The sequence below is a fragment of the Ranitomeya variabilis genome, chromosome 8 (genome assembly GCF_051348905.1).
Source record: "Ranitomeya variabilis isolate aRanVar5 chromosome 8, aRanVar5.hap1, whole genome shotgun sequence".
In the NCBI taxonomy this organism is placed as follows: domain Eukaryota; kingdom Metazoa; phylum Chordata; class Amphibia; order Anura; family Dendrobatidae; genus Ranitomeya; species Ranitomeya variabilis.
The window spans coordinates 26,536,937-26,561,605 of record NC_135239.1 but is presented as its reverse complement, the minus strand read 5'-3'; the positions used below and the strand labels follow the sequence as shown (position 1 = coordinate 26,561,605).

The window sequence follows — 24,669 nt, the reverse complement described above, 5'->3', positions numbered from 1 at the left end:
CAGATGAACATACATAAAATTAAAACTTAAAAAACTGTATCAAAGACACAGGCACAAGTGCAATACTGAATCAGATCATAAATCGGGATCTAAAAACGGATATAGCGGGGAAAAAAAACAAAACAAAAAAAAATTAATAATAATTCTTTGAGCTCCACCTGGATGAATGCAACAGTCAGGAATTTCTGCAACAAATCTGCAGTGTCTGAATATGCTTGCAATTTAAGATAGCTTAACAAAACAAGTGCTCCCCCTATTGCTCGGAGTTATCAGGGCTCACATGGTGATGACCCACAAAAAAGAATGCCAAGGTGGCCAATTCTCCTGGGTACATGGGCATAGAAACTGAAAATAGCTCACAAATTGGACGACCCTGCAGCAATTGTTTTGGATCATGAAACAGTAACAAGGTGAAAAAAACAAAACAAAAAAACCCTCTTAATTCATGTATCAATCCTCATTATTCACAGAATATTCTTGCATTGCTATAGTGGCTGCATATCAGCAACAGGTGGCACCGGTTAGGATAATTCTGCCATCTAGTGGTGAAATATCAGACATGTTACAACGATCGATTAGTACGAAACTTTATGCATCTCTGTGTAAAAGTACAATGAAAAATATTCATATATAGAATGAATACAATTAAATATTGGAATTTCTGCCCCGGATTGTGCAGTAGTGCAAGGGCAGATGGAGGACAAACGTCACTATAGACTGTAGGAAGAATGTATGTATATATATCATATAATGGGAAGCTCATTAACATAGCACCTGATTATTCCTGTGAAGGTTCAGGACATTTCTTGCCTTCTAAAACTATTGGGCTCATTAAAACCTCACAGTATGATTCAGGGGGTGGAAAAGCAGTCAGGGCGACACAAGGAACATAGGCCGTCTCTGTGCAGCGACCTGTATCCGTGCCAAGTCTACCCAATCCCATCAGCGGAGAGAGAGAAGTAATTGTCCGTGCCCTTCACCTATGCCAGCTTCTTAAAAAGGGGCACATATAGGATGCTCCATTAATGAATTTTCTGTTGTACACTGCTGCAGAACATCTGGAAACCTATTTCGCTACTATATTTACCGGTATATGTCTAGAAACATGTGCCATACATCAAACAAAATACAAAAAAAAGGTTGCACTCCATCGTGCTAAAGCATGTCAATGTGAAATATATGAAATATGAATAGCAATACGGCTTTTGAATATCAGGAAAAAAAAAATGAGACGCTTTGCACAAAATTTGGCCACATAATGTCTGCCCATCAACCAACGTCAAATTGTTTAGGGACCCATCAGTCTTATGGGACCACCTTGACGTTGATGGGCAGACATTTGGCCAAATTTTGTGCAAAGCGTCTCATTAATTTTCTTCCTAATATTCAAAAGCCGTATTGCTATTCATGTTTCACAATTACATGCTTTAGCACAATCGCGTGGAACATTTTTTCAAGCTAGTTTGAATGCGCCAGTTATTTTGTTGTTTATACATCAAACAAGTGTGTAAAAAATAAAAATATCCTATGTCAATTTTGAAAGAATGGAGAGGAAAAAATATATATATGTATATTTTTTTCAATTATTAAAAAGAAAAGAAATAATGAAGAGATAGATCTAACAATCAACCTTAATTCATTTTGTTTCTGCCCCTCTCCAGATATAAAAAAATATATATTTTTTTACTTTTATGGGGGAGGGAGGAAGGAAGTAAGATTTGAGTGATGGATATATATCCCTGTTATTATTGTTATCATCAGTAAAATGACTGAACAGCGCTGGTCTTGATGAATCGGGACCAAAAGGTGAACCACGTTTTCACAAAGATTCAGGTGTCTGGACACAGAGCAATGATGAAGGAGATCGGCATTAGCGGGTAATATTTTTTTTTTTTTTATTATTTAAATACCACATAGTCAAATAATATCCAGACACAATAGCTGCACGCCACACAAGTTTATTGCTAAAATTAATGCTCTACTTTGCTGTATAATTTAATTTTAGTTTAAAAAGAAAAATAACTTTTTTTGTGATTTTTTTTTTTTTTGTCAACAGGGATCAATGCCGCAGAAGACAGCACAAGGCTAGCAAGCGATCTCAGTTATACACCAAGAAAGGGCCAAGAGTCCAGAGATTCCTTGTCACACACACCACATCTACTCAATGCTGGTGACTTCCAGACGTGCTCCCTCTTCTGTGCAAGATGGTAACGCTTGAGCTTATAAGTTTAACTTGCAACCTTCCTATATGGTCACTACAGGACTAGCCACTAAAAAAAGAATGTCTGGCTACAGCTGGACTCCCAGGGGAACTAGGTAGCTATTCTTACAAAACATGTCTTTATAAATAAGCTTTTTTAAATTAGCGACCATGGAGTTGAAGTGTGTTGGAAGCAGTCACTCTCCCCCCCCCCCCACCTCTCATTGTGGTTACTGATACTTTACATCAAACTTCGCAATTTTTGGGGGGGATTTAAATACTATCAAAAAGCGTGAAATATCCCATGATGTGGATTATATTCAGAGATGAATTTCCAGATATATTCACATATGTAAAATAAAATGAAAGGGGGGCTGCATTAAAAAAAAATAAATAAAAAAAAATAAAAAAATGTAATATAGGCACTCGCTCTCTTGCACCAACCCTAAATTTTGAGAGAGATGATTACAGGTACAATCTCCACCTTTAGACTGGGTGAAAAATCTGGCGTGTCTGTAGGAGAGAGGGCAGGGGGGAGAAAGCTAAAGCCCCTACTCTTGGCGGGCAGGGAATTGCAATGAGATGTCTGTATGTACGAGATTCTGAAAATAAGATTCCTGCGTCTGCTTTCAGCACAGCGGCCGCACGTTCTCTGCTGACAGCAACTCAGGTTTTGATCATTTCAGAACAGACATTTAGCTGCAAGATGAGAGGTAGACACTCAGCGGGTCAGAAAAGGCCGTTTAACCCCTCCGTAATATTGTAACCGTTGCTCAAAATCCCCGTAGACGGCACAAGTTGCCTTCATCAGTGAAAACCTAGTTCTTTTCATGTAAAGACCAGTTCACAGTCTCGGGCTTTAAATATTTAAAAAAAAAAAAAAAAAAAAAAAAAAGGGGTCCAACTTCCTAATACAAAAATGTATCAAAACAAAAGAATAAATCAGGAAGGAGGGCATAAAGTGACAGCGGAGTCTCTGAAGAAGGTCAGGCTTTTCATAGAAAGTCACTCGATTTGGGCTCCAGAAGGTAAGAAAAAAAAAAAAAAAAAAAAAAAGCGTCAGGGTTGTAGGGATAAAGAGGGGATTGTATCGCTATGAATAGAGACTTCTGGTAACACTTTTCTGGGTGCACGTCCTGACAAGTCCCCCACAGGCTTCAGGAGACCTTGTGGATTCCAATGAAACGCAGGGCGCCAGGTAACCAATTCATCCATTATGTTTTGCCAAGTTTCAATTCATAAACCATACTCCAAAGTGAAGAATATCACAGAACAGAAGACAACGTCCAAAGTGAACAAGACAGTTGGCGGGGGGGGGGGGGGGGGATTTTGCACTGCCCTTTTATTCCAGTATGGTGGATTAAGGGGTAAAGGCAGCCTAGGCGAGAAGCCTCACTCCATGATGGATCCATACAGATCTGGTTCAATGTAGTCCTCCCGATACCTGGAGTTGATGACTCGCTGTCGTTTCACTTCTGGAGTCACATCCTTTTCTGCAAAGATTTCTGTAAAACGCATGTCGGACGCCACAGACTGCGGGGAAAAGGTAAAATATTGGATATTAACACAACACAGGTGATTCTTCTCTCAGTTTCTTAAGGAAAAACTCTACCCACAACATAAAGTCTTCACCAAGTAGCATCCGGCAGTGCAGACAACGACCAAACCGAGGTTGTCCTGCAGAAGCGTCATCTTTATACTAAAATTGTCAATGCAGTGGGAATATTATAGAATCTGCCTTCTCTTAGGAACCAGGAATTACCATGGGGGCTTCCCGTTTTATGGCACGTAACTATTTGGACAGAAAAAGTAAGAGTAGGATGTAGAGGGGGATTTTGTAAAAGACATGTACTGACCAGACGAGTCTTTACTTTCTTTGGTAACTCTTCGTCAAGTGTATACACATCGTCTCTCTTTGCGGCAACATGAGAGCCGTCTTCAAATTCAATCTTCAAAAAAAAAAAGTTAGAACTGTAAAAGTTGTTCATTTATTTACATAGATTTTCCTACAATGAATCCAGAAAAATCAAATCATAAAACGAACAGCCAGCCGCAAGGAAATAGAACAATAAAGATTTTTTTCTACCAGGCCCCTCTGCGCTCACCTGATACATCTGAATGGTGTGCGATGCAACAAACTTGGCACCATAGACGAGTCCGTCTGTCCAGTGGACCTGCACGGTTTCCCCTCCGGGCGGTGGGCCCAGCTTAAGGCAGTCACGGCTCTGTCGAAGATTAAAAAAAAATAAAATATACACACATAAATATACACATGCTAAGGGGTATGAGCAGCATGGAGATTGCATCGGTCATTATTACCAAACAGAAAAGTGGACAATTCTTAAAAAAAAAAAAAAAAAAATTGTATGCGGTCACAAGATGAGGTCATGTTTAGATCACTGGATACTGCAAGACTGCATACATGTAATTTTTCAGCAGTTTTAAGAGAGATTTGTTATAGGTTTTGTGACCTGCACTAAGCTCAGGAGAGGTCACACAATAGTCAATGCTATGGGAGACTCAGATGATTTTGGATACAACTAGAATCGGCTCAGTGATCACTTGTATGTCGTTACTGACATGTGCTATAATGTTCTGTATGTGATCACAGAAGAAAATGCCTAAAATACCATACACGTTATGTTATTTCAGCCCTTTGCAGGACAGCCACCTCCAACACTCACCACAATGTCCTCTGGATAAAGATTGTCACTGAAGGAGCCGTCGTCGAAATTGACCTCATAAAAAGTCTCCTTCGTCAGCTTGATCACCTCACATTGATAGTAGCGGCCATTCTTGTGCTTGCCAATCACAAGTTGCCCCGCCACGATGTCCTGGTGAGAGTCTCTGCCCTGAAGTTAGATGAAGTACTAAGTCAGTTACACCATAGACAATTTACGGAGATAATAAAAGCAAGAACCAAACATAACAGATAACACACCCATGTCCAGTCCCCAGTTATGGCAGAGTTCTCTGGGACCCCACTTATCCCAAGAACTGGGCATGAAGCATTGATCGATCATGCACAATGCTGCTCCATTCATTTTTATGGTAGTGCCGAGGACCAGCAGAACGCTGGGCACGTTAATAACAAAAGGAGCAACAATATGCATGATCAACCACAGAACCATTCACACAGGGCTCTTCAAGGCTCCAGTTCTTGGGACCAGTTAATAATTATACTCAAAAGGAAGACAATTAAATAAACAAGGCTTAAGAACCTCCTAGTGCATTAGCTAGTGCCATGTATATGCACATACACGTATATTTATGTGCAAAGCAGACTAGGGGGACACAATGTATACATTACCTCATTTTGGGACGGCTTGTGTCTGAAGCAAGTTATAAACACCACGAATGGCCAGTCATCAGGCTGCATCATCACTCCAGCAGCTTGGGCGCAGGTGGCATGGAATGAAGTGGGGCAGCGACCATGAGAGCACTGGACGCAGCAACCTGCCACCCTCTTTCTCCTCTTCTTGCAGAAAGCGCATTTCTAGAAAGACAATGAGATCACAAGAGATGAGAGCGTTGTTCTGGACCACGTACAAAAAAAAAAAAAAAAAAAAAAAAGGGTTGTAAAGTGAACAAAGCCTTCAATCAAATGCAAAATGCCAGAAGAACGGTCCTAATGGAAACTTACCAGTCTGAACCTCATCAAGGGAATTTTGCTGATGTCTACCGGACGCCTCTCTGCAATATTCACGAATTTCGCTTCTGCCACAGCCACAGCACACATCACATGCACCCACCTAGTGTCAAAGCAAAAATAACCTGATTAGTATTAAACGAGAGCAATGTACTAATACCAAACAGATATCCATCGCCCTGATAATGTGCCAGTGTGTACCCTACTGGTCACCCAAAGCAGAAGCAAAAACCTGGGTGAATTGGTAAAAGGAGATGGAACATACCGGTTATCATTGGCTTTCTGTAAGGCTCCTCCACGTAGAGAGCAGAGGCAGCAATCCTAAAAAAAGAGACCAAACGTCAAAACAATACACTAAGGAAAATCCCCAGCATCACAGATCCACCGCACAGGGCACATTGCCTTACCTCGGACATGGCATTTTCTTCACATCTGGAACATACCCAGCCTTCTACCGCTTTATCTTTAGAGACTCCATAACAACCTAGTTAAATACAATAAGGGTTACAACTCGCAGTCACGACAATATTTTCCTGTATCCCCCAATAAAGCGATACAGAAATTAACAATTACCAATAACGGAGTGAGATGTACCAAACAAACAAACAATGAGCAGTCTGTAAAAAGCAGCAAAAATCCACAGGAAGCGACTACACGACTAACTAGGGTCTAATGAGCAAACCTGGTTCCCAAATGCAGACCCTTGCAATTACCCCATTTTGAAACAAGGTTTTTATTGAGTTATAACAGATAATACACGTAATGGCATGTAAAAGATACAAAATAAGCATTCCATCAGGTATCGTAAGAATATAGTGAATTACATGACCGTGTAATAATAGTAGAATGAAATCAAAACAACATAGATATACCATAAACTTTAGAAACTAAGAATTGAAACTAGCAGGAATTAAACAAAAAAGAGATCATCCATAGCCCGTTTAATGAGATTCCATTTACCCCATCTAGATTGGAACTGCTCCTCTGTTGAGTGGAGTGTAAAATGAATTTTTTCATAAGCTTGTTGATTATCCACAAACATAATCAAGGTTTTGATGTCAGGAGCCTGCTTACTTTTCCAACCCTTCGCTATGTGGAAAGCCGCAGACATCAAGATATTGCATATCAAAAATTTATTATTTTTAAATTGAGTCATGTTGAGGAGGAGCAGTGCCAAGGACGGATCAGGGGCAACAATGTTATCATGAATTAATGAGATTATTTTGAAAATATCTGTCCAGAAGAATGAAAGCTTGGGACAGGACCAGAAAACATGTAAGATGTTAGCCTGAAGGTCACAATCTCTCCAACAAACGCCCGATTCTCCCTTGCTAAAGTGCTTAAGCCTGGAGGGTGTCATATAGTACCTATGTATCAATTTGAAATGAGTCTCGATGATGTTAGCGCACTTAGAGGACCTGCCTGGGAGCCTAAGTGCTATCTCCCATTGGGATGGGGTAATTGAGGTATTTAAAGCGATCTCCCATCTTTCGAAACAGCCTGTATCATTAAATATCAATTTTTTTGTCAACATATTATAAAAAATAGCTATGCTGCTTTTGTTGTTAGGCGGGGGATTGTTGAGGAAGTTCGAAGTGGATTGATTTATTAATACTGGTTTAGACGAGGTCCAACCTGTCTTCCTATATTCTTCCTTGAGAAGGTGGAAGAGCATGAAATCTGAATGTGATAGTTTAAATCTTTCTCTGGTTATGTTAAATGGGGCCAATTTGTTATTCTCAAACAGATCCTCTACGAATCTTATTTTATGAGTCGACCAATTTATAAATAGATGTCTCAATGAAGGCCTCACTGGAAGCAGAAAAGGTGTCTTCAGGACTGACATCGAATGGGGGAAAAGGCTATGTTTTTTGGAACAAAGATATATCCAACTTTTTAGTGAAGCTTGTAGGATGGGATCCGAAATAAGACTAAGATCTCTCGGATTGGAAAGGATGTTTCTTAGAAGCAAGAGAGGTTCACCATTCGGCATCTGTTGTCTCTCAATTTTTGCCCAGTCAGGGCTATTGTTGATGTTGAACCATTTCTTAGTTTGGTCTAAAAGGGTAGCATGATAATAGGCCAACAGATCCGGAAGGGCCACACCACCTTTTTCTCTTGCCTTTACAAGTATATTTTTTTTGACCCTAGGCCTCCTTCCATTCCACACAAATCTATTTAACTGTTGGGAAAATCTGGACAGAATATGAGGGGCAAGAAAGACCGGAATGCAGCGGAAAAAATACAGGACCTTGGGTAAGTACAGCATCTTATAAAGTATAATTCTGCCAAGCCAAGAAGGTGACAGTGTCGAAGCTTTTTTCATTTTTTCCTCTAAGTCATCAAGAAGCCAGTCCGCGTTGACCAGAGAAATTTTATTTATATTTTTGGTTAAAAGGATACCTAAATAGGAAACCCTAGAACAATTCCAGTTCAACGCAAACTGTTGTTTCAACGAGAAGGCCATCAGTGGGTTTAATGATATGGAGAGTACGTTAGTTTTACTCATATTTACTTTATAGTATGAGACAAGACCAAACTCGCCCAACAGTCTCCACACTTCCTTAAGAGAGTCGCAGGGATCAGTGAGTGTCAAAATTATGTCATCGGCATATAAATTTAATTTAAATTTATTATTACCCCAGGGGATACCCTTTATATTATCCGAGTCTCTAATAGCTTGGGCCAAAGGTTCTATACTGAGAATAAAAATCAGCGGGGACAGGGGACAGCCCTGTCTAGTGCCGTTTGTTATAGTGAATCTGTCTGATTGTGTGTTGTTGACTACGACTGAGGCGGAAGGACAAGAGTATAAGGTCTTAACACCTGTAATAAAAGAGGAGCCAAAGTTCATCCTCTGAAGAACATCGAACGCAAATTCCCAGTTCAATCTGTCGAAAGCTTTCTCTGCATCGAGAGTAACAAAGAGACTGGGGATCTGCATCCGATTGCAACGAGACATAAGGTGAATCAATTTTCTAGTACTATCAGCCGTCTGACGGCCTTTTATAAAACCCACTTGGTCAGAGTGAACAACTTCCGGTAATATGTCCTGTAACCTATCAGCCATCATCTTAGCATATAGTTTTATATCTGCATTAAGGAGAGAAATGGGTCTATAGTTTTCTAATTTACTTGGGTCTTTATTAGATTTCGGGATAACAGTTATTTGGGCTCTTAGCATATCCTCTCTACATTTTCCATTTTGTCTTATGTACTCTAAAGCCCTAGTTAGATATGGGATAAGTATTTCTTGATAGTGTTGATAATATTCGTTGGGGAGACCGTCAGGACCAGGAGTCTTGTTTTTACTAGTTTTTTTTATGGTTCTAGATATTTCCTCCTTTGTGAAAGGGGTATCCAGAAATTCCTTTTGATCTTCAGAAAAAGCTCTAATGTTTATTTTGTCCAAGAAATTTTTGATGTCCAGTTTAGTGGGGGCAACAGAGTCATTATGGTCTTTTAGGTTATATAATTTTTTGTAGAAAGTTTCAAATTCTTTGGCTATGTCTTTTGGTTTATAAACTACTTTACCAGAGGGGAGAGCTATTTTATCTATTGATTTCTGGGCACGTATAGGTTTAAATTTGTTTGCCATAATTTTTGAGGGTTTATTGTTATTGGTGAAGTAACCTGCTTTTAAAGTTAATCTTTTTCTTTCATATTGAGAAATAAGTAGATTTCTCAGTTCTACTCTTGCAAGATTCAATTCATTAAATCTGTTAAAGGTAGGATCTGACTGTGCATTTTCTTCTAGCTTATCAATTTTATCAATAAGTTGTGATTGTTTTGCATTCCTCAGCCTTTTTAGTTTGGCCCCTAGTTGTATCATTGCTCCTCTTATCGTGCACTTATGAGCCAACCAGAGTATCTCCGGGCAAATATCATTGGTGTCATTTAATGTGAAATAATCTTTCAAGGCCAGTTCAATCAAGTCTGAGTTTTCTTTAGAATTGATAAGAAATTTGTTCATTTTCCAATTGAACATAGAGTTTTCTTTTGTTGGCATATGTAACGTTAATAATATTGGGGCATGGTCTGACCAAGTTATAGGACCTGTGTGAAAGTTTAAATATGAGTCTACTAAAGACAGACTAGTTAGGATATAGTCTATTCTACTGAAAGATTTATGTTGAGGGGAAAAATGCGTGTATTCTCTAGAGGAAGCATTTATTAGTCTACAACTATCATGGAGAGTTGTCCCTTTAAGCCAATGTTTTAGGTTTCTTGTTTTGTGGAAAGAGAGTGTTACTGAGCAGTCTAGAAGGGGGTCTACAATTAGATTAAAGTCTCCTCCCCATATTACATGTCCAACACTAAAGGATTCTAGTTTTTTTTTGAAGCTATTTAGGAACCCTATCTGTCTAGTATTGGGGACGTAGGTATTGACTAAGGTAATAGAATTACCTCCGAGAGTACCAGATATAGCCAAATATCTTCCAGCTGGGTCTTGAAGGACAGCAGTTTGTATAAATTGTAAATCTGCGTGAAGGGCAATCGCCACTCCCGCTTTTTTTTTTGTATTATTGGCAAAGAAAATTGTTGGATATTTCTTATTTTTAAATCTGGCGTTATCTTCACTCAGGAGATGGGTCTCTTGAAGCATAATAATATCCGCTTTAAGGCCAATAGCCTCTCTCCATACTGTGAATCTCTTGTAAGGAAGATTTAGGCCATTTACATTATAGGATAAAATTTTTAAATCCATATACAATTCATTGCAAAGAGATGTATAAAATATACAACATTGACCGGACAAATATGATTACCCAAAACCCGACTGGTAGGTATCCATACAGTATTTTGATATCCATTCAATGAGGTCTGGAATATTAACTCATGGAAAGACGAATCCCATAACAATATGAACCGGCGAGGATGATCTCTGTAAATTGGACCTGCATAAAAATAAACATTAATAAACGCATCGAAACTAATATAGAACTGAAGAAGCACACTAAAGAGTGTGGGGCTAAAAGAGCTACAGCTCATTTAGCAAGTGGGGGTAACAAATTGGCCAAGTGATCAGGATGGCCTATGTATTGAATTATACCCTACGAAAGTTATGCACCGTGGAGAGATGTTTTGCAGGCTCCCTAGTGTTTTCTCTACGGTCAGGGCCCTGAAGGGGGGGTAGGCCAAGGTCCTGTATAAATCTCTCCGCATTTTTGGCATCTGTAAGGGCGAAGGTAACACCGTCTCTCATTACCAAAAGTTTTGTGGGAAATCCCCATCTGTATAGGACCTTATTCTTTCTTAGGTGGTCTGTTACGCTGAATAAGTCTCTTCTTTTTTGTAGAGTGGCCCTGGAGAAGTCTGCAAAAATTTTAACTCTTTCGTATGGTTTAGACAGTGGGGCTTGTCTGCTTCTTTTCAGGATCTCTTCTTTTACAGTAAAATAGTGAAAAAAGGCTATCACATCTCGTGGGGCTCTTTCCGGGGCATATTTTGATTTTGGGAGACGGTGAATTCTCTCGATTAGCAGATCTTCTCCAGAGGCACGCGGAAGTATAGTTTTCAGTATATTGACAGTATGGTCATTTAGATCTTTGTCTCTTATGCTTTCAGGAATTCCACGAAATTTAAGGTTATTTCTGCGGCTCCTATCTTCATGCTCTATTTGTCTGGATTTGAGGAAGACTACCTCTTCTTCTAGAGCATAATGAGAGTCTATAAGTAGATTATGAGACGTGACCAATTCGCCCATTTTCTTTTCCAGGTGATCCACTCTGTCACCCAGATCATCTATATTTTTTTGTAGGGCTTGTCTATCTGAAAAGAGTTTATCTTGGAAGGATTGCGCAAGTATACAAATCATGTCTTTAATAAATTTCTCTGAGGCATTAGCTGAAGAGGCATCCACAGCGTATAACGCTTTTAGTAAATCCGGATTGGATTGTGCATTGGTCGAAGGGGATGTATTGGGTGACTTAGCCTGTGGGGAAGTGTCATTGGAGGAGAGGATTGGCATATCCTTATTGCATTCTAATAGATCCTCATGATGTTTAATGGATGTAGGAGTTTGCAGATTTAATGCCGCTGTAACCGCTGATACGGGCGAAAGCGGCAGATCTGAGATTAAGGACACATTTGGGCAGGAGGATGAGGCTCTGATCGGGGATAGGAGAGAGCAAGGCAGGTTCCGTAGGTGCTCAGATAGAATGGGCACAGTCTTCTTGGCTGAAGAGCGCAGAACGCGTGCGAGGCCACTCCCAATGTCACTATATGATGTATAAGCATTTATCTCCCGGGACCGCGAACGATCGCGGGAACGACCGCGCGACCCCGGGCGGGAGTGAGCAGCCCGCGCCGGGCTGATGATTTTAGCCTGGGAAACGGTCATTTTGTCTCTCAACATTTCGGCGTTCCTATGAGGGGATTCCCCACTACCCCTGGCACTGGGAATCGGCTGCTCCCTCGGGGATTTCGCCATACAGCGAGGGGAGCTTGTGGAGAATTCGGGATTGCCACTGCCGTGATGGCAGGACTCGTGACCGGCGCTCTTCTCGCAGGAACTCAGGCTAAGGCTCGGGCTGCTTATTTTCTGGACTTTAGAGGTACTTGCCTTAATTTTATAGTCCTCGCGCTTCTCCCGATCTGCCTCTCCTTTGCTTTTGGCTTTGAAATCTGCATGTCTTTTAGTCTGAGACTGAAGTGGAGAGGAGGGACTTCCTCTTTCTGCGCCCGAGTTTTTCTTCTTCGTGACTAGGTCGGCGCCATCTTGGAGTCTCCGGACTGGGCCAGGCCGAACAGGGTTTCCCGCTTTTGGAGTGGTTTTCCTGGCTTTATACATTTCTGCAATGTAGCTACTGGCTCCACAGAAGTTCCAAAAGTTTTGGTTGTTGAAATCCGGTGCATAGGCTTATTTTAATCGCTAACATAGGCCACCTGAGGTGGGAGCTCACTGTCCTAACGTCTTCACGGTAGTAGCGCTGGCCACGCCCCCCCTGCAATTACCCCATTTTGCCTTCAGCGGCAGTGGAATGGTCACATTAGGACATAACAGAACAGCATTAGGCCGGTTTCACACGTCAGTGGCTCCGGTACGTGAGGTGACAGTTTCCTCACGTACCGGAGACACTGACACACGTAGACCCATAAAAATCAATGCATCTGTGCAGAGGTCATTGATTTTTTGCGGACCGTGTCTCCGTGTGCCAAACACGGAGACATGTCAGTGTTCGTGGGAGCGCACGGATTACACGGACCCAATAGAGTCAATGGGTCCGTGTAAAACACGGACCTCACACGGACATTCTCCGTCTGGGGTCCGTGTGGCGTGCCGGAGACAGCGCTACAGTAAGCGCTGTCCCCCCCCACTGGTGCTGAAGCCGCGATTCATATCTTCTCTCCAGCAGCGTTTGCTGCAGAGAAAATATGAAGAATAGTGTTTAAAATAAAGATCTATGTGTCCGCCGCCCTCCCACCCCCTGTGTGCCCCCCCCCGCTGTTCAGAAAATACTCACCCGCTCCCTCGTTGGCTGTTGCTCCTTCCTGGTCTGGCCGCGGCTTCCACTGTATGCGGTCACGTGGGGCCGATCATTTACAATCATGAATAGTCGGCTCCGCCCCTATGGGAGGTGGAGCCACATATTCATGACTGTAAATGATCGGCCCCACGTGACCGCATACACTAGAAGCCGCGGCCAGACCAGGAAGCAGCGAGGGAGGCGGGTAAGTATTTTCTGAACAGCGGGGGGCGCACAGGGGGTGGGGGGCGGCGGACACATAGATCTTTATTTTAAACACTATGATTCATATTTTCTCTGCAGCAAACGCTGCTGCAGGGAACATATGAATCCGCGATGCAAGGTACCACACGCGTGGGTACCACACGTTCCGTGTGGTACCCACTCGCCATACGGGCGGCACACGTGTGCCGCACGTATGGGCTACGTGAGTTCCCAGGCACACGGACACGGATAACTCCGGTACCGGAATTATCTGGACGTGTGGGACAGCCCTTATCAGTTTCAAGATCGCAGTTCATAAAAGTCCCTTTTCCTATAAACTGATCATCAACAGCAAGAGCCCCACTATTGAGACCATGTAATCGAGTGTCTGCCACTGTCCCAGTATTGCATTGATCTATGGATGTTACCATGATTGCAGTACTAGCCATAACAGACTGGTATCTGCATGATTTCAGGCGTCAGAGTGGCACTTACTGGCATGAACGCACACGTGGCAGTTTCTACAGGTTATGAGCAGACTGGTCCCATTATCCTCCAGGTGAGGAACAGTCAGGTTGAGATCAGAGTTGCTGCTGGTGGTGGTGAAGCACATCTCCGGGATAAGTGGCTTAGTCTTGAGGTGGAATCCTATAGGAGTGTCAGTCTTGTTCGGTTCTGGGCGCTCAGACTGGTGGATAAAAGAAAAAACAAGTTAGATTCACGGCGTTCAACATAACTCTAATACTAAAACCAAAAGCCCCCCATACTCAGACTAAGGTTTCCTGAAACCTTCAATATTGGGGAGGGGGTGGGGGTTGGCAACAGTAATGTGTATGGGGACGTCGGCTTACTGATGGCAGGGGAAGATGTTGGTAGGGCATGTTTGGTTATAGATTAGACTGCAGATCACATTGTTCTCACAGCCGACATGTCAGCTGGCGGTTTACTGGAAAAAACAAACAAAAAAAAAACAAAAAAAAAAACACAAGTGCACTTGGCCAAGCGAGCGCTCCTGTATGGGAGAGTCGGCTGAGATGGCCAAAGCATCCTTCAGCCATCGAATAAGTATTGAGTAACCAAGTCAAAGGTCTTCGTTATTACATCAATGCAGATAATTAAAAAAAAAAACAAAAAACCAGAACGATGATCGCCTATGTGCATTGAGCAATCTAATATAGATCACTCACTTTGGTCTGCCTGTGTAAACAAGCAGTCAAGTGACCACCAATCTGTAAAAGTTTGCCAAATCGGTGGTTGTATTGTGCCACCAGTTGACATTTACTCATTACACACAAGTCTGTGTCCTAACTTCTGGCGTTCACCCACCCGGTAGTAAGTCTGGAAAAGCAAGCAGATGGAGCAGTGTGGAGACACCCGAGACATAGCCAGATTGTATTCTTGCTCCACCTGAAAATTTGTGGGTTTGTTCTTCCAGAGCTGAGCGAGGGGTTTTGCCCAAGCCTCAGTCTCCTCAAATTCTTCATCCATCATGTGCTCAGGCTGGTCTACAGTTTACAAAAAAATAAAAAAAAAGACACAGGGAGTGAGGCAGTTGCAGCATTAAAACATTGCTCATATTGGATTCGAAAGGACAAGTATTCGGACACATACCATCTTCACTGCCACTATCCTTCATCACCAGAGGGTGGTAACGTGGAAGCTTGGAGAGAGGCTGTCGACGGCTTTTGGCATTGAAATTCTCCTGAAGGGCGTCCAGATGCTTCTCTGCCACCTGCACATTGAAGAAAACCCTTTTATTTTGAGACAATGGCACCGCACACCCTGTGGCAAGGTGTCTGAAACCCAGTACAAACCATCAAAACACAATCAAATCCTTCCACTTCCTACAGTTGGCTATGCCAGCCTTCTCATGATGCCACGTACCTCTTTCAGCGCCTGCTCTGTAAAGCTGCCCATAGCACTGGTTTTCTTCCACACGGCGGTTTTACCCTGCCCTGTGGCATAGCTGTGCATGCTGCGAGACTTCTTAGGGCAAGATCCATGCGGAGCATCAGAGTCTGTATCTGATGAATCTGAGCCGTCTTGGGAGGATGAAAACAAGGAGGAGCTCTCTGCGCTGGTGGAAGGACTCCCAGGATTAGAAATGGGGGTGGATGTTCCTGAGGTGGCATAACTTTCAACATTTTTTAATGTTTCAAACTGCTGTCCGGAAGACCCTAAAATCAGAAAGAAATCGAAATTTACAGTTTTGATTACCTTTATTCAACATTGACACTTGTATGAAAGAACTATTCTAGATACACTCCCCACACCAGTAGGAATTTCCAGATTAATGAAAATAACCAATTGAAATATTATATACAGCGTATGGACAGTATTATAGATGACAGAAGGTAATAGCTTAGCTCACTATTAGAGGGGAGCAAATGGATTTGCAGGACCCTGGTCCAAGTCAGTGCCATGGACGCTGAAAGGAGCCTTGCGAACTGCTTCCTACCTGCTGGTATCTTTGGATTGGGGGCCTGGAACGAGGGGCCTACAACGTGTCACACCAGGCCAAGTAATAAAAAGAGCAGGCGGGGATGCAGACAGGCATGAGGCGGTTTGCAGGGCTCCCATCCAGAGGCCATAGAATAGTGACCTGGCCATTGGACCACAATTCTATGCATTTCCTCATCTCTACCTGCTAGTTACCAACAATATAAGTACCACTCAAACAAGACAGTACATAGTAGGAAACTAAACCAGCAAAAACTGTTTTATCTGATATATTGTCCTTCAACAATTCGCTGTATTTATTGCAAACATTTTTCATTTTCGTTCTTGTTTGTAAACTATCACTTGAGCAGATTTGCAGAGGTTGTTACCTGCTTCAGTGTCATCTTCTGGACCATCTTCCACTTTCGGTTCTTCAGCAGGGGGAGCCTCTACATCACACTGGTCCGGACAGAGTTCATCCTTAAATTCTTTGCTTTGGCTCAGCTCCTTTGGAACCTCGAGACACACCCGGTGACGCTTGGTTCCTATGCGTTGTTTGGTCACGCTGGGGGGGACCAAAACAAAAGCCAAGTAAGTTTGGAAAGTCAACTATAGTGTCCATCCATCTAATGCCAACTTGTCTTTACAGTACAGCGCAAGCACATTATTGAAATAAATGGAATAATTAATTTTTTTGGGGGGTCTATAGCAGATCTAAATATTCCAGCAGGCAGCTGAAAGAGGGGTGCATTGTCTACTACTGCACAACCCAAGTTTAATAAATCCGAGCCTCAAATTAAAATAAGACCGTTTTTATTCAACGCCAGCAGCAGCGCCATCTTAATGTTAACGTTACTTTTCCTGGCGGTGCCATGATATTGTTGTGTCACATCACCACCGGGAACAGTGCTGCTGCAGGAGGAGAGTGCACAATCTTTATTCTAAATTTGAGCCCTAAACTGATTTTCCAATTCTTTAAGGATTCGACAGAACGAGCAAAAGGATTACGTTTTTTTGTACAAAGGTGAAGGGTAAAATGCTTGATTGCTTTATTAATTTTTTATTGCTGGTGTTCAATCTTGTAATTTCAGTGGAAAAAATTATACTATCCTTTAGGAAGGAGTCTCATTACTGAGATGCCCAGTGACACAGAGAAGAAAGCCCCGATGTGTATTTGCAGATAGTAGGCTATTAATCCATAGGAATCCTCTATGAGAGATAGACATTAAAGTCCTTTGGGGACTCTTAATGTCACAAATATGTATTTTTCTTTTTTTTAAAGATATCCTTAGTATGTAAAGGGCTGGTCTTGCCAGACCACCTAAAGGCAGCCATGTTAATTTCAGATCAATACCTGTACATGAGCTTATTAACAGACCTTTTCTTTTGATCTGTGTCAGATTGTTGATCATCAACAAATTCGGCCGCTTCTGGGGTGGGCTGTGAGTGGTCGATGGCATTGAAGTCCTTTCCGGCTTTCCAGAGTTTATATCTCTCAGGTTGGAACTTGCGCACAAAGACGTCCATGGAGATTTTCACCATGTCCTTCCTGCAGGAACACTGCAAGCAAAATGTCGATAATGACCTTCCTTACAACGGGTTACAAGAAGAGCAGTGCTGTGATGTTGTGGCCACATTATACAACATGCGCTCGTGGCATGAATCAATATGTGGCGACATTTAAATCTACATTATAGACATCACTTATTTTGCATACACACCAGAACTGCCTGCTTTCCATACTCAATCCATCTTAAAGTTGCAAAATTGGTTGATTCTGCACAGTTGAATCCATGGTTGAACCCAGCATGGTAAGCATAAGGGAAAGTGATCATGAACTCTCCGGCTTCCTGCGTGATCTGAAGGATAAACAGGGAAATTATGAAAAAAGACGAGAAATAAAAAGCAGACGCTGGACGAGTCTCCTCACCGATACCTAACAGAAAGATTAATTAGGTAATCCTCCCACCTTATCGAAGGGGATGCCATACTTCTTGAGGATAAATGGAGAGATGACAGTCATCTTGTGGCGGAGGAAGGCTTCACAGTTCTGCGCGCTTCCGGGGAAGAATCCTGCATCACAAAAACACAGGGAGATCAATGAACTAAGCAGCGAGTGCAGACATATGGCCCCCCAATTACAGAATTACCCACTAGGTCTCCTCAGACATGTGCCAGTGTTAGCATTTAAGCCTCTGGAAAATAAAAGGATCCCCTCTGAATTATTCAGCATTGTGCTCTAATCTTGTCATAGACAAGCAGATTTTTCCTGTACTCACCTTTGGCCAGCCGCTCCAGCCGTTTGCCATGTTCTGGAGGAATTGCATACCTGGGAAGAGATAATGGGTAAAGTATATAAACAGGTACCGGACACTTATTAATCGGGCTGGGTTAGCAGTGGTCAAGATACGCACCATGACTTTGGCTCCCCGAAGTGCAGGTAATTGATGCTATACAGGTCCATGTCCTCTGTATGCCAAGCAAATGAGGTTTTCCACATGCCAAAATACAGATATGGAGTGTTGACGCCTTCGATGGTGATGCCGCTCTCCCTCTCCACCACGTCCAAGATGGTGTTCAGGTGGCCGATATTCCAGTCAGTCACATGCTGGGTGCACAAAACCAATATTAATGGAGATGTTTAAAATGCTATTCTGCCCCCCTAGATTTAACAATACTGCCCCTCAGTGTCTCTCCCATGAGCTATGGATTAATTCAATACCTTGTCATACAGGGATCCATTCACATCTGCTCCATAAATTGGAGCATTGAAGGTCAAGTTCTTCCAATATTTGCGCTCCAGATCTTCAAAATCAGCATAACGAGGAGTACAATATCTGCAGAAACAAGCAAGAATATAAGTATCCAGACCCTCAGGGCTAAAGAAACTGATCAGGATGACTAGAGGCAAATGTTTAGAGAGTCAAGAATACCACCCCAAGCTAGCAGATAAACAATATACAGTACGGTATATACAACTGTACTAAGCAGAATAGAGAGTGCAGCTCTGGAGTATACTACAGGAGGCAACTCCGGAACAGTATAGGATAATTAATGTAATGTATGTACACAGTGACTCCACCAGCAGAATAGCGAGTACAGCTCTGGAGAATAATATACTGTTCCTGAGTTACAGGCTATGGGTGCACAGCAACTTATGCAGGCCACTCAATGCAACTCGGAAATATATTAAGTATTGTAACTCAGGTTCAGATATTTATGTGGATAGTGATGTATGCAATCTCTGCTGGCTACTTACTTGTCGCTGTTTGCAATCCTCCTGAAATCTTTGACAGTCATCGGTTTCTTCTGTATGTTGTATTGTGTGAAAAGTCCTGACTGCCCAGTGACCACTTGCTGAATGGGTGCTGGGATCACCAGGTCATCAAGGTCATCGTAACAAACTCGAGGCTTCCATTCCTTCGGAGGAACCACCTAAAATAGAAATTACAAGTGAGTGCAGCTGTCACAATACTCCTGGTCTGCCTCAAAGCAGACACCCAGTATACAGAATTCACCACTGCAGGAAATGTTTACCTTCTAGGCGTTGAGTCTTCATTATTTATTTATTTTTATTTTTTTTAAAGCAGCACTATAGTACACAACATAAGCAGCAGTGGGAATGACACCCACCTTCTGATGAAACAGGAGGTTGGTGTCATGAAAGGCTTAGGGCTCATACTCACTTGTGTAAAATACGGCCGAGTCTCGCAGGTTAAAACCCGGCTCTGCCGCCGGCACTTGGGAGCAGAGCGTGCAGCTCCATGTATTGCTGTACGGCCGCACGCTCCGCTCTGGAGTGCCGGCGGCAGAGCCGGGTTTTAACCTGCGAGACTTGGCCGTATTTCACGCAAGTGAGAAGGAGCCCTTAGGTCGTTAATCTGTTCCCTATGCTTTACACTGCAGCTCATCTATATTAAGACAGTTCCGAACAGTGACTGCAATTAAGCCACAATGTCAACTATTTCTTACGCAGATTTCAGACCATCATTTGTAGAATCTGAAAATCAGGGTACGGCTCTATCTCTCCCAAGGCTTTGCACTGCAGTACACTTCAAATATGCTGCAGTGTCTAGGCACAAGCTCAAAGTCAGGGATGAATTGCAACACTGCTCCAGCACGCTTACCTTGGCCAAGCCTGCGCGGTGGGCTCCTTGGGATTCAATATACGCTATGTACCGTCTAAAGTCACGGAATTCCTCCATCGTTGGGTAGAAGGTCATGATTCTAGAGCTGGGGTTCGGGCTGTCGTATTCTCCCGCCATCTTGTTAGCGAATTATGCCCAGTAGCTTTTGCAGCGTCTTAAAGCTGAGGAGCACATAAAAATATTAGTATAAGACACAGAAAGAAAGAAAACAGCCCACTGAAATTAGGAGGTTTCAGAAGTCAGACTATAGCCTATATCATTGCTGTGACAATGGCACACATTAGCTGCAACATTTTACTGTATATACAATAGCTTCTGTCTGAGCCTGCAACTTACAGCATAGGTGCCAGCTGCATCATATAGCCTGCAGATACTGCTGCAATTGTAAGAGCAAATTACTTAGATGCCGCCATCAATAAACACAGCAATTTTTTTTTAAGCCCCTGTAGGGACTTGACTATATATATATATATATATATATATATATATATATATATATATATATATATATATATATTATACATACACATATATATACACACTCACTGGCCACTTTATTAGGTACACCTGTCCAACTTCTTGTTAACACTTAATTTCTAATCAGCCAATCACATGGCGGCAACTCAGTGCATTTAGGCATGTAGACATGGTCAAGACAATCTCCTGCAGTTCAAACCGAGCATCAGTATGGGGAAGAAAGGTGATTTGAGTGCCTTTGAACGTGGCATGGTTGTTGGTGCCAGAAGGGCTGGTCTGAGTATTTCAGAAACTGCTGATCTACTGGGATTTTCACGCACAACCATCTCTAGGGTTTACAGAGAATGGTCCGAAAAAGAAAAAAAATCCAGTGAGCGGCAGTTCTGTGGGCGGAAATGCCTTGTTGATGCCAGAGGAGAATGGGCAGACTGGTTCGAGCTGATAGAAAGGCAACAGTGACTCAAATCGCCACCCGTTACAACCAAGGTAGGCCTAAGAGCATCTCTGAACGCACAGTGCGTCGAACTTTGAGGCAGATGGGCTACAGCAGCAGAAGACCACACCGGGTACCACTCCTTTCAGCTAAGAACAGGAAACTGAGGCTACAATTTGTACAAGCTCATCGAAATTGGACAGTAGAAGACTGGAAAAACGTTGCTTGGTCTGATGAGTCTCGATTTCTGCTGCGACATTCGGATGGTAGGGTCAGAATTTGGCGTAAACAACATGAAAGCATGGATCCATCCTGCCTTGTATGGAGCATCTTTGGGATCTGCAGCCAACAAATCTGCGGCAACTGTGTGATGCCATCATGTCAATATGGACCAAAATCTCTGAGGAATGCTTCCAGCACCTTGTTGAATCTATGCCACGAAGAATTGAGGCAGTTCTGAAGGCAAAAGGGGGTCCAACCCGTTACTAGCATGGTGTACCTAATAAAGTGGCCGGTGAGTGTATATATGTATGAGTGTATGTGTGAGTGAGTGAGTGAGTGAGTGAGTGAGTGAGTGAGTGAGTGAGTGAGTGAGTGAGTGAGTGAGTGAGTGAGTGAGTGAGTGAGTGAGTGAGTGAGTGAGTGAGTATATATATATATATATATATATATATATATATATATATATATATATATATATATATATATATATATATATATATATATATATATATATATATATATATATATATATATATATACACAAACACAGAACAGAGCAAAAGTTTGGACACACCTTGTCATTTAAAGGTTTTTCTGTATTTTCATGACTATGAAAATTGTACATTCACACTGAAGGCGTCAAAACTATGAATTAACACATGTGGAATTATATACTTAACAAAAAAGCTCATCAAGAGAATGCCAAGAGTGTGCAAAGCAGTCATCAAAGCAAAAGGTGGCTACTTTGGAGAACCTAGAATATAAGACATAAAAATCCTTAAAGGGAACCCGTCACCCCGTTTTTTCCGTATGGATAAAAATACCGTTAAATAGGGCCTGAGCTGTGCATTACAATAGTGTATTTTGTGGACCTTGATTCCCCACCTATGCTGCCGAAATACGTTACCAAAGTCGCCGTTTTCGCCTGTCAATCAGGCTGGTCTGGTCAAATGGGCTGGTGACATCGCTGATCCTTCCTCCTTCCCCCAGATCTTGCTTAGTTTTCCGTTGGTGGCGTAGTGGTTTGCGCATGCCCAAGGCCCGAATCCACTTCATAGGTGTGGAAAAAGAGTGCGTTCTGCGCTATTCCCCTGGTGATCGGTGGGGGCGGCCATCTTCCTGTGGCCGCGCGTGCGCAGATGGAGCGCTCTGCTGCCCGAGGCTTCAGGAAAATGGTCGCGGGATGCCGCGCGTGCGCAGATGGAGATCGCGGCGGCCATTTTCCTGAAGCAGAGTTCGCATCTCGGCTTCAGGAAAATGGCCGCCGCGATCTCCATCTGCGCACGCGCGGCATCCCGCGGCCATTTTCCTGAAGCCCCGGGCAGCAGAGCGCTCCATCTGCGCACGCGCGGCCACAGGAAGATGGCCGCCCCCACCGATCACCAGGGGAATAGCGCAGATCGCGCTCTTTTTCCACACCTATGAAGTGGATTCGGGCCTTGGGCATGCGCAAACCACTACGCCACCAACGGAAAACTAAGCAAGACCTGGGGAAGGAACAGCGATGTCACCACGCCCATTTGACCAGACCAGCCTGATTGACAGGCGAAAACGGCGACTTTGGTAACGTATTTCGGCAGCATAGGTGGGGAATCAGGGTCCACAAAATACACTATTGTAATGCACAGCTCAGGCCCTATTTAACTGTATTTTTATCTCATACGGAAAAAACGGGGTGACAGGTTCCCTTTAAGTAAGAAGGTGTGTCCAAACTTTGGCTCTGTACTGAGATTATATATATCTCAGTACAGAGCAAAAGTTTGGACACCTTATTTAAAGATTTTTCTGCATTTTCAGGACTATGAAAATTGTACATTCACACTGAAGGCATCAAAGCTATGAATTAACACATGTGGAATTATATACTTAACAAAAAAGTGTGAAACAACTGAAAATATGTCTTATATTCTAGGTTTTTCAAAGTAGCCACATTTTAAGTTGAGATATCTCTCTATACACACTATATATATATATATATATATATATATATATATATATATATATATATATATATATATATATATATATATATATATATATATATATATATATATATATATTTTAAACATACATACACATATATACACATATATACATACACACATACAATACAAGTTTCAAACTTCCGCAATGAAAAAAAAGCCAATTTACAGATTGTGAATTGTCCAAACTAATACAATAATAATATATATATAATATTTTAAGACTATAAAAAAACAAACAAAAAAAAAACAAAGAGAATCACAGTTTTATGGTAATGTCACCATCCCTCAAAAAAGTAAGAAAAATATCAGAAAGTCAGCTATCCCATCACTATTTATCATGCTTTGCTCACACAGCACTTTACAGACATTATCACTGTCCCCATTGGGGCTCAATCTACGGCTTTGCACTAATACATATTTATATACAAGTATTCATAAAATGCTACTGACAGATGTTTTTTTCCTACGGCCATCAGAAAAGCCCCTGTAGTGACTCAAATCCCACGTAGAAAACCAAACCGACCTGTAGCACAAGATCACTTATCACAGTGAACAATCCACCTCCCTGGAATTGCAGGCTTTTGGGTTTATCCCCCTCAATTCCGCCCCATTGGAGTCCCCCACCCCTAGACACAATTTCTCAGTATTCGGGATGTGAATGGAGCCATATAGAATCCCCCTAACCCCTCCATACCGCGCCCCTCACTTACAGCTCTGGCAACAGAGAAACTGCAGCAAAGTTCTGTCTCTATGACGACGAGGGGATAATTAACGGCCAATATTCGCCCCTGGGGGGAGTCCTGGGCGGCCCGGGCCTCTGCTCCTGAGCCTCCACGGACGTCGCTCTGACAGGAGCAGCACGTATGACACAAGTCTGCTCCGGGGACTACATTACCCAGCATGCCGCTTCTCCGGGATTGGCTGAGGAATTCCTAGCTCCAGCCACTCCCGAGAGGACAAAAACCAGGAGTGATACTCGCTTCCGGAAATGACGTCAGAAGGAGGCGGGCTATAAACATTTTCCTAGAATGTGATTGGCTAATGAGCTGTGGAACCGGAAACCAAGAATAGGGAAACGTGCGCAGCTCTCCTATTGGCCGAGACCGGGATCAATCTCTCGGGCTTTCCCGGAGCTCTCGCCCTGTGATGTGCGGTAACAACGACTGAGGGGAGGGCGGTAGAAGAACTGGTACTGACCTGTGGGGGGCGCGTCGCCTGACGATGCAGATCCAGACTTGATCTTTTTTTTCTCCCCTCTAAGCCCCTAACAGCGCAAGCGAGTGAGCAAAGGAGGCCCCGATGTGACCCCCGGGGCTGATCCCGGCCAGTTTCTCGGTGTTCCTCACAGATAACAGCAGAATCACCCGGAGCTGCTTCCTCCGTCGTCTTTCGTTTTCTCCGTACTGCGGCTGCGCAGTGCTCTCAACGCTAGCCGAAAGCAGT

General features: G+C 42.7%; 1 protein-coding gene across 4 annotated transcripts; it reads right to left on the bottom strand.

Moving 5' to 3' along the window:
* Window positions 1–1,942: 1,942 nt before the first annotated feature.
* On the bottom strand, window positions 1,943–24,669 carry KDM4A (lysine demethylase 4A). 4 transcript variants are annotated; one of them, XM_077275920.1, is made up of 22 exons: window positions 24,424–24,669; window positions 20,089–20,270; window positions 19,221–19,396; window positions 18,684–18,798; window positions 18,376–18,569; window positions 18,241–18,290; window positions 17,931–18,034; window positions 17,683–17,820; window positions 17,340–17,521; window positions 16,351–16,526; window positions 15,407–15,699; window positions 15,134–15,254; window positions 14,849–15,027; window positions 14,018–14,210; window positions 6,257–6,333; window positions 6,115–6,170; window positions 5,844–5,952; window positions 5,511–5,696; window positions 4,885–5,052; window positions 4,306–4,425; window positions 4,057–4,149; window positions 1,943–3,733 (listed from the first exon to the last, which is right to left on the bottom strand). In XM_077275920.1, the coding sequence occupies exons 2-22, from the start codon at window positions 20,224–20,226 to the stop codon at window positions 3,593–3,595; spliced, it is 3,009 nt and encodes a 1,002-aa protein (XP_077132035.1). In that variant the 5' UTR covers window positions 20,227–20,270; window positions 24,424–24,669; the 3' UTR covers window positions 1,943–3,592. The 4 variants fall into 4 exon arrangements, with proteins under 4 accessions (XP_077132035.1, XP_077132038.1, XP_077132036.1 ...); XM_077275923.1 differs by lacking the exon at window positions 24,424–24,669 and adding an exon at window positions 24,122–24,190; XM_077275921.1 differs by lacking the exon at window positions 24,424–24,669 and adding an exon at window positions 23,937–24,088.

What these genes read in the sequence shown, in the direction of transcription:
- KDM4A (XM_077275920.1), bottom strand. Translation starts at nt 20,226, where the DNA reads ATGGCGGGAGAATACGACAGCCCGAACCCCAGCTCTAGAATCATGACC. An exon ending in CCTTGATGAGGTTCAGACTG is followed by an intron (nt 5,697 to 5,843) that starts GTAAGTTTCCAT and finishes TTGTCTTTCTAG; the next exon opens with AAATGCGCTTTCTGCAAGAA. An exon ending in AGAAAGTAAAGACTCGTCTG is followed by an intron (nt 3,734 to 4,056) that starts GTCAGTACATGT and finishes TTTTCCCCGCAG; the next exon opens with TCTGTGGCGTCCGACATGCG.